General features: G+C 33.1%; 2 protein-coding genes across 2 annotated transcripts; one reads left to right on the forward strand and one right to left on the reverse strand.

Annotated features, from left to right (window-relative positions):
• Positions 1 to 2,206: 2,206 nt before the first annotated feature.
• LOC110666637 (rust resistance kinase Lr10) lies at positions 2,207 to 6,920 on the reverse strand. The gene is made up of 4 exons (XM_058145112.1): positions 5,454 to 6,920; positions 3,848 to 3,883; positions 3,714 to 3,743; positions 2,207 to 3,507 (listed from the first exon to the last, which is right to left on the reverse strand). The coding sequence occupies exons 1-4, from the start codon at positions 5,791 to 5,793 to the stop codon at positions 2,378 to 2,380; spliced, it is 1,536 nt and encodes a 511-aa protein (XP_058001095.1). The 5' UTR covers positions 5,794 to 6,920; the 3' UTR covers positions 2,207 to 2,377.
• Positions 6,813 to 9,106, forward strand: LOC110666634 (rust resistance kinase Lr10). Its single transcript, XM_021827196.2, has 3 exons — positions 6,813 to 7,622; positions 7,705 to 7,731; positions 7,828 to 9,106. Exons 1-3 carry the CDS (start codon positions 6,920 to 6,922, stop codon positions 8,940 to 8,942), a joined length of 1,845 nt encoding a protein of 614 aa, XP_021682888.2. The 5' UTR covers positions 6,813 to 6,919; the 3' UTR covers positions 8,943 to 9,106.
• The last annotated feature ends 1,070 nt before the right edge of the window (positions 9,107 to 10,176 follow it).

A 10,176-nucleotide genomic window follows, 5' to 3' on the forward strand; every position in this document is an offset into this window, starting at 1 on the left:
ATGCTTCTAGGTCATGTTGTACTGCTCTCCTCCAAGTCAGTTTAGGTCTACCCCTTCTTTTCTTCCTATCCTCTAACCTAATATGCTCTACTTGTCTAACTGGAGCCTCTATATGTCTATGCTTCACATGACCAAACCACCTCAATCTCCCTTCTCTCAACTTATCATCAATTGGCACCACTCCTACCTTTTCTCTAATACTCTCATTACAGACTTTATCTAGTCTAGTACGGCCACTCATCCACTTTAACATTCTCATCTCCGCAACTTTTATCTTAAACACATACGACTCCTTCAGTGCCCAACACTCACTACCATATAATATGGCCGGTCGTATATCTATACGATAAAATTTTCCTTTCAACTTATTGGGAATCTTGCGATCACATAAAACTCCCATGGCACGTCTCCACTTCAACCATCCGACTTTAATCCTATGACTAACATCCTCCTCACATCCCCCATCTACTTGAAGGACTGAGTTGAGATATTTAAAGTGATTACTTTGGGACAGTACCACTCCATCCAAACTAACTCCTTCTCTATCACTAGTTCGGCCTTCGCTGAACTTGTAATACATGTATTCTATTTTCGTTCTACTTAACTTAAAGCCCTTTGACTCTAGAGTACTTCTCCAAAGTTCTAGCTTTCTATTGACTCCTTCTCGTGTCTCATCTATTAGAACTATATCATCCACAAACATCATGTACCAAGGGATACTCTCTTGTATATGTTTCGTCAATTCATCTAAAACTAATGTAAAAAGGTAAGGGCTTACAGCTGATCCTTTGTGTAATCCAATTGAGATAGAAAAATCTCTTGTGTCTCCTCCCACTGTATGCACAATAGTAGTTGTTTCTTCATACATATCTTTCAACACTTGTATGTACCTAATAGATACCATCTTTTATTCTAACACTCTCTATAGGACATCTCTTAGAATACTATCATAAGTCTTCTCCAAATCGATAAAAACCATGTATAGATCTTTCTTCATATCTCTATATTTCTCCATCAAGCTTCTAATGAAAAAGATTACTTCCATAGTTGAATGACCGGGCGTGAAGCTAAATTGATTAGGAGAGATAGAAGTATCACGACATAGTCGATGCTCCACAACTCTCTCCCACAACTTCATCGTATGGCTCATGAGTTTAATTTTCCTAAAGTTTGAGCAACTCTGTATGTCTCTCTTATTTTTAAAAATATGTACTAAAATACTGCTCCTCCATTCATCAAGCATTTTCTGTTAGTTTAGAATCTTATTAAATAATTTAGTTAACCCAAATATTGATTACAAGAATTGAAATATTTGCAGAAGAACTAAAAAAATAGTTGCTTGAAATAAAAATTAGAAGCTGGAATTGAAACTGATGTTGGACTAAAAAAAGCAAATGATCGCTAAACTATAGAAAATAAAAACTAAGTGATTGTGATTGTGCGTTGCTGAGAGTTGTGTTGGTTGTGCGTTTTTGGTCCTTGAAATGAAGTTCAACACATCTATTCATAGGCAAAGTGGCTTGGTGGCCTAGTCTGCTGTAACAAACTTACTTGGTGGCTAAGTCTTTTGCATTAGGAAATTACCTATTGTATCAATTTCTGCACCTTATTTTACTTGTTGCACCAAGCTTCTCTGACAAAATTCACGTTATTTTATCCAGAAGAAAGTGGTCCATTACTTGTACCTTTCTATCTATTTGTTGCAACTACTTGTAACATCCTGTAACCGCCCATCTACTATTCCACTTTTGATGCCACTATTTTATCCAAATATGACCCGTTATCTGATACCTATTATCTCTTGTAGATATATTGGAGATACCAAATATCTGTAACTACCCAATAAACAACCAACCATTTGTATAAGTAATAATTTAATTGTTCTAGTTCTAAATAATTAATACTCAATGGCGTTGATCTTTTGTCAGCTTGAGCTCCAGGTCAAACCATATTAAATAGGCAATTTAATTTAATATTTTAGACCCTTTAATTAATTAGGGTCCAAAAATATTAAAATTAAATTATGGTGTAAACATATTGTTTTATTACTATTATTGAAACATATTCTAAAGATGCTTAACTCAAATAAGGTTTTTCCTTGTCAAACTCTGCTGTTCATATACCCAAATAAGGACAACAAAACCAATAAATGGTGAAACATCTGCAAATGCTCTAAACATCATATAGTTTAGAAGAACCTAAAATATGATGCAAATATAAGTAGCGATCACTTGCAATTTAAACATAGAATTATTACAAACTATCATCAATTCATCAATTAACTCTAGTGTTTAGGGCAATTTTAAAGGATACAAGAGGAAGAAGATTATTGTTCCATCATTTGAAATGGAAGACTGCTCTTTTAATGTGTGGTATTTTAGCCTTCCCCCACCACACTGAGCAGAATATTTCCTAAGGTTCCTTGACTTGGATTTTCAGCCAGGCTATTCGATTCTGTAGTCACTGAATCTACAGGAAATAGAACAGGCCTAGGAGGCATTTGTAGGCTTTCAATATCTCCTTCAAGCATCTCTACAACTTTGTTCATTGCTGGACGATCGGAAGGTTGAAACTGTACGCACCATAGTCCTGTTATAATCATTTTTCGAGCTTTTATATTTTCCTCTTCCGCTGTGTCTTCTATTGGTAAATTTCCACTAGAGAGTTGGTCATAAACCCGAAATGGACTATAAACTTCACTTAAACTTGCAGCAAATCCATTTACTTTCTTCCCTCTATCTGCAATTTCTAACACCAACTGTCCAAAGCTATACACATCTGCTTTATTTGAGACACGTCCAATGTTTTTGTAGAATATCTCTGGTGCCATATATCCTAATGTTCCCCTTTTAGCCGTAAGAGATGCGATGCTTCCTTTGGTTGGATAAAATTTAGCAAGGCCAAAATCAGAAATCTTTGGAGTGAAATTTTCATCAAGAAGAACATTGTGAGGTTTGATGTCAAAATGAAGTATTTGCATGTCACAACCTTGATGTAGATATTCAATGCCATGAGCAACTCCAAGGGATATCTCATATAGTTTTTCCCAACTTAAAGAAATGGATCCTTTATGACAATCAATATAATTATTAAGAGACCCTTTAGACATGAATTCATATATAAGAGCTTGTTTTGTTCTGTCGGCACAAAAACCAATTAATCGTACCACGTTAACATGATGAATCTTCCCAATAGTAGCAACTTCATTGATAAAATCTTGTCCATCAGCTTTAGATTTATCCAATATCTTTACTGCAACAAATTGACCACTACGAAGCTTTCCTTTATACACAGAACCAAAGCCTCCTTCTCCCAACTTTTCCTTAAAACCTCCAGTAATCTTCCTAATGTTTGAATAAGAATATCTTATTGGCATAAGATTGTTGTGACTCTGAAGGAATTCTTCAATGGTATTGTATCCTGATAAATGTCTCCTTCGCCATTTATAAATGAAAAATGCTATCACACATGGAGTCCCACATAAGTTTCTTGCAGCAAGAAGCATTCCTGGATGAAATAATGGAATCATATGCAACAAAGACAAACTCATCAATTAGTTATTGCCCTTAAATTTTGCCTGGGAAATGTGAGAGTTATGTTTTTGGAAGCGTGAGATTTTCTTTAGCTATGTTTCATATGTCATGTGTTTTCATGTTGTCTCTGCATATAAAAAGGCAACTCTGTCCCAATTCACTAATGGAATCAGTTCTTACCAAGATAAACCAAAATCTGGTCAAGCATCCCTGCATGAAATTAATGTAAAGAATTTTATTGATGTTGCTACTCTTAAAAGAAGTAAGAATTAATTAACATAATCATATTATATATAAGTGGAGATAGATCTTACATTTGATTTCAGCCATGATTTCCTTGAAGTTATTACCTTCATTATGCAAGAAAGTAATGAATCAGTACTATATATAATTGATGAAACTTATATCTGATGAAATGCTGAAATTATTTTATGTAAATTCATATATCTGTTATAACAGTAGGATAATTGTGTAATGTACAACAATATAACTGAAGATTGGATATTTATTCATAAATTGTCATATAATATATACAACACTTCAGCATTTGTTTCTAACCAACTCAGAATTGACATTTGCCTGAGATAACTTATGGGAGAAATTACATAATTTACAATTACATTAGTTGAAAGTGATTCCATTTGTACTTTTGAATTCATTTATGCATTAGAATTAAATTAAAATATTCAGAAGCTATTGCCTGTTCAATTGAAAATGGTTCAATTTTAAAATTTGCACTAAAATCACATTTGTACCAAAAATTTTCACGGATTAGATGAAGGGGGGACCTTAATCAAGAAATTGGCGTAATATATAAAGTATTAATTAAAGTTTAAAATTAAGTAATATGAGTGAGAATGAATAATTAATTATTATGAAAAAAATCGACGAAAGCATTACCTACTTATTTCATAATAAACTAGACAGTCTGCTTTTTCTTCCTATTAGTGTGATTTATGAATAGAACAAATTTGTGTGTGAAAGTGAATAATATATATATATATATATATATATATATATATAACTGAAGCTAAAAAATAGCTCACAAAATCAAGCCATTTATTATCCAAAATTTTAATGCAAATTTAAATTGTATTTAATATAGTTAACTAAAAATTTTTTCATTAATAAAATTTAGAGTACAATTTTGAAATATAAAATATTAAAAAATAAACATTTAACTATATTGTTAAAATGAAGTAATAAACAAGCCACGCAATATTATGATAAAATGGATGAACGCATTACTTACTCCGCAGTTTTCTGCATCAACTATTCACTTTATTTATTTTATAAAAATAAATAAAATGTAATTTCATTTATTTACTATTCACTTTCTCTTTTATTTGGAGAGAATGTTACACATCGACCAATATAATATTTTCCTTAACTTATTTTTCTCTCTCCTTATTTTTCACCAATTCAAACAAGTGATGAGTGAAAAATTCTTTTATTTTCCACTCTTATTGTCTTTCCTCCCTTATTTTCCACCAACACAAACAGGGTCTAAAATGCAATTTGAGTCCAATTAATATATGGAGTTTTTATTTTTATTTTTCTTTTTAAAAATGGAGTTTTTATCATAAATTTATTTTCTATAAAATAAATTTTATTTTATTAACAACTAACATTAAATGAATTAAAAACTAAAAGAACAAAATAAAAATAAATTGAATTAAAAATAAGATAACCATATATCGCATATATTAAAAATAAATAAATATATCTAATGTGCAGATCTTAATTATCAATAATATGTATTATGTCTCTATAATGTATATATATATTTTGTATTTATCTCATAATAATAATATAGAAAGTCTGCCATTTCTTCCTATAGTGTGATTTATGGATCGAACGAATTTGTGTGTGAAAGTGAAAAATTATTATATGATAAAAATGGATGAGAGCATTACGTACTCGTCCGGTCTGCGTACATGCATTGAAAGCGGTTCCTGCTGTCCAGATAGCAACTACCATTACATTTTTCACATAAGATGCGGTGCCAGGAAAGCTGAAACCCAAATACAAGTTCCCTGTGAATTTCAATAAACGACATGTTCTCCCTTGCGGAAACTGGAAACAAACTCATCATCTCCACGCTGCACAACTCCTTCAAATCGGATGCCAGCATGTCTCCTATATTTACATAATAGTAGTGCGTCGATGCAGAAGAGTTGAATCCACGCAAAACACAAGGAGCTGTGTCCACGTAAAGAGGAGAGTACACTCGATTTGGGCACTTGATCAAAATAATCATCTGAGATAACCCTGCCCAATTGTCTTCTTCTGACACTGACAGTGGTAATTTATAATTGGAATATGGATCAATCCCATAATAAGGTAAAGGAAAACGAGGAAAGAAAGAGCAATCATGTTGATGGACGCTGGCATCTACCAGTCGGATAGTGAAGTTATCGTAATTGATGGACTGAACATGGTATCTTCCTCGGAATAGATTTAACAAAGTGAAATTATTTTCACAAGAAAGCTCAAATCTATGGTCTCCGCAATTGTTTGGATCAGTTCGTAATCGGAAAGGGTAACTGATGTTGTTGTTATTGCCTCATGAAGAAGAGGCACAGAGACTTGTATCCCTTCCATTGCAACTTTGGAAGAAAAGCAGGAAAAGAAAGATAAGCGTTTCTGTAGTCATGGGAGGACAGCAGAGAGAAGTTTATTCTGCATAAACAATTCTTCTAGCTATTTTCCGCAACATTTGTACTAGTGGCGGTGAAGAGCCATTGTAATTTTATATTGCGAAAAAAATGTTGAAATATATAAATTTTTTATTATTTACTAAAAATTGAGTGAAATTCCTGTAAAAAAAATTGAGAAAAATAAAAGTTTAGTTGTAATTAAATTTAAATTTCTTATGAAGTTGGACATTGATTAAAATTCCAACCCATTAAAATCAAATTCAATTTGGGGACCCATGGGATGGGAGTAAAGTTGGGTGCAACATCAGTGATCAGTCATTACTTGCAAACTGGTCCACTTTGACATTTCAAGCTTGGTGTCTCTCTCATCACTTGCAAGAAGTCATCAACCACTGCTGTATGCGTCTTAGGATGGAATTAGGAAATTTAAGAGAAATTGTTGAGAAATCACTTAGGATGGGGTTAGGAAAAGAAGGTGAAAAATTCATATAATTAACCTATTTTTGTCATTTCCTTCAAAATACATTATTAATATATTTTTTTATTAATACAAATTAATTTTTTATAATATTTGAATTACTTTATAACTAAAAATTATATGATTTTATAATCCAAATATTTTTTTTATAGTATTATAAATTAAAAGAAAAATATTTTTTGCTCACTTGACTAGCTAAATAAGCTAATTAAGAAGCAAAAGCTATAAAAATAAGATTGTTGATAGGAATGGCGAGTAATTCAAAAGAAATGAATGTATCTTTGATTTGCTTGTTGTGGTTGATTGTATTGCTTGTAGATCATGGATTATGCCTTGATGATTGCAATACATCAACATGTGGTAGCTACGGCCCGCCCGTCCGATTTCCCTTCCGAATCAAAGGCAGGCAACCATTCCACTGTGGATATCCTCAATCTGAGTTTCACCTTTCTTGCTCAGAGAAGAACGATACTGTTCTGGAGCTCGCCAATTGGGGGAAACTCTTCATCCATGACATTGATTATAACTTTCAAGTTATTTATGCTAATGATCCAGCTGAAGTTTGTCTTCCAAGAAGGCTTTTGAACTTCAATCTATCTGTTTCTCCCTTCCATTTTATGGATTACGCGTATGAACGCACCTTATTCAATTGCTCTTCAAAAGGAGGTTCAGACCCAATCCCCTGCCTTAGTCGTCCACAATATCAAGTCTATGCCGTTTATTCAGGGAGTTCTATCGGTGACCTTGACCTGTTGTCTTGCACCAAGATACGTGATATTTCACCAGTTCCATATGATTATTTCTATTCCCAGGAAAGTATTCTTGGTTTGAGTTGGGACAATCCCAAGTGTAAACATTGTGAAGTTAAAGGCAAGTACTGCAGATTGAAGAGCAACAACACCACATCTGAAACTCAATGCTATGGCATGCTCATTTTCAAGCCACGTAAAGGTAATTATGTATTACTTTGTTTTTGCTTGATATAAATAAATTCTGAACAGGAAAATCTAATGATGCCACATTTTTTGTTTAGGGGCAACAATCAAATTTGTAGAAACAGGTTAGCTGTCTACTCTATCTCCACTTTTATGCATGGTTTGTTTTTGATAAGCTTTATACATGGTTTCTTGACTAGGAATGTTTTATTTATAAACAGGTGTAATCCTAGGTTCTATCCTTCTCGTAGCAGCAGTCATTCTACTCTACCGCTCATACAGGTTCAACAAAATAGAAAGACAATATCAGTCCAAGATTGAAAATTTTTTGGATGACTACAAATCTTTCAAGCCTACTAGATATTCCTATGATGATATTAAGAGGATGACTAACCAATTTAAAGACGAATTAGGATCAGGAGCTTATGGAGCTGTGTTCAGAGGAAAGCTATCGGACGAAATTTTGGTAGCTGTTAAAGTCCTCAACAACTCCAAAGGAAACGGAGAGGAGTTCGTCAATGAAGTTGGAACAATAGGTAAAATCCACCATGTCAATGTGGTTCGCTTGATTGGATTCTGTGCTGACGGGTTTAGAAGAGCTCTGGTTTACGAGTACCTGCCAAATGATTCTCTACAGAAATTCATCTCTTCAGCAGACACCAAGAACCATTTCCTTGGATGGAAAAGGCTGCAAGATATTGCTCTTGGCATTGCTAAAGGAATTGAATATCTTCATCAGGGGTGTGATCAGAGAATCCTCCACTTCGATATCAAACCACATAACATCCTGCTTGATCATGACTTCAATCCCAAAATCTCAGATTTTGGATTGGCTAAGTTCTGTGCTAAGGATCAGAGTGCAGTGTCCATGACAACGGCTAGAGGGACCATTGGCTACATCGCACCTGAAGTGTTCTCAAGGAACTTTGGGAATGTTTCCTACAAGTCAGATGTTTATAGCTTTGGGATGTTAGTGTTAGAAATGGTTGGAGGAAGGAAAATTGTTGATGTAGCAGAAGGAAATGATGAGCAAATATACTTCCCAGAATGGATTTACAATCTTTTAGAAGAAGGAGAAGACCTCAGGTTCGAGATTGAGGAAGAGGGAGATGCTAAAATTGCAAAGAAACTTGCAATTGTGGGACTCTGGTGCATTCAGTGGAACCCAGCAGATCGTCCCTCTATGAAAGTTGCTGTTCATATGTTGGAAGGGGAAGGAGAGAATCTACCAACACCTCCCAATCCTTTTAGCTCTTCAGTTCCAACAAAAACAAAGGCAAGAATACCAGGGAGACGACTTCTCCAAGAGTTGGAGGTTATCTCAGAAGTAGAGTAAAATCATAAATTGAGGTAATCTTTTTTAGTGTTTGGTTTACTAGTTGTCACTTTCTTAATCGACCTATGTGCTGTAACATGAGGAGAATTAGTATGGTACGCAAAACCATAAATGCTTACAATTATATCACATTCTTTGGGAATTTGATGCACTTTTGGTAACCAGTCTACCAGCTGAGCTCATAGATTGAACTGCTGCTAATGCATACGTTTCAGTGGTAATGCACTGCATGCATATGAATTTGGCATGTAATGTCAAATACCATCAACTGGGGGCAATTAGACTCACGTACGTTTCACTTAGCGTGCCACCCCTATAGATTGGGTGTTTTGGGAGGCCTATAGGTCTAGTTTTAGTCTGTGATGCCCACACTTAGGTTTTTCTGATTTAATTTCATTAATAAAATTTTGCTTATAAAGAAAGTAATTATTCCATTTAGATATCAAATACCAGAAAATTAAATGCAATTTTTCATGAGCACTCTCAATGGTTTGTCTGTGAAGGTGCCTGAAAGTTTGCTTACAAATGAAAGATGCACATGGAGTTCAGAGCTCTCAACAGTATAAAGTTCAATTCCAAGAGACTAAATTGTTTTAAATTGAAAAAATTAGTAGAATTAATAAAATTAACCGTGAATATGGATTGTAGAAACTAGTCCATTAATGAATTTAAATTTTAGGGATTAAATTCTTATAAAATAAAAAAGAACAGACCAACTTATATAATTTTCTTCCAGAATTTAATTTATAAATTACCCAAATTTTTTTTTTCACCAATTGTGTTGTTGAATCTTTCAATAAGATTACTTTCACAATTCATGAGAAGACATGCTTTCTTGACTTGATTTGATAAATTATTTTGTGGCGTGGGATTATGTAATATACATGGACACAATTCATGGGAAGACTTACTTTCTTGACTTGATTTAAAATTTTAAAAATAAAATATATTTTAAATATATTTTGTAATAATTTATTTTTCAATTTATGAAATATGTTAATAATTTTTATTTTTTGAATTAAGAAAAGTGAATATGTTTTCCATATTTTAAAAAAAAAAAGTTAAAGTTTTCTTAAAAAATAAAAATAAAAAACAAAATTTTTGTTTTATAAGTAAACAAAAAATTTTTATAACTATGCACATTTGCTTTGTATGAAACACGTCCAATGTTTTTGTAGAATAACTCTGGTGTCATATATCTTATTGTTCTCCTTGCAACTGTAAGAAATGCAAT

This window comes from Hevea brasiliensis, chromosome 1, assembly GCF_030052815.1.
Source record: "Hevea brasiliensis isolate MT/VB/25A 57/8 chromosome 1, ASM3005281v1, whole genome shotgun sequence".
NCBI lineage: Eukaryota > Viridiplantae > Streptophyta > Magnoliopsida > Malpighiales > Euphorbiaceae > Hevea > Hevea brasiliensis.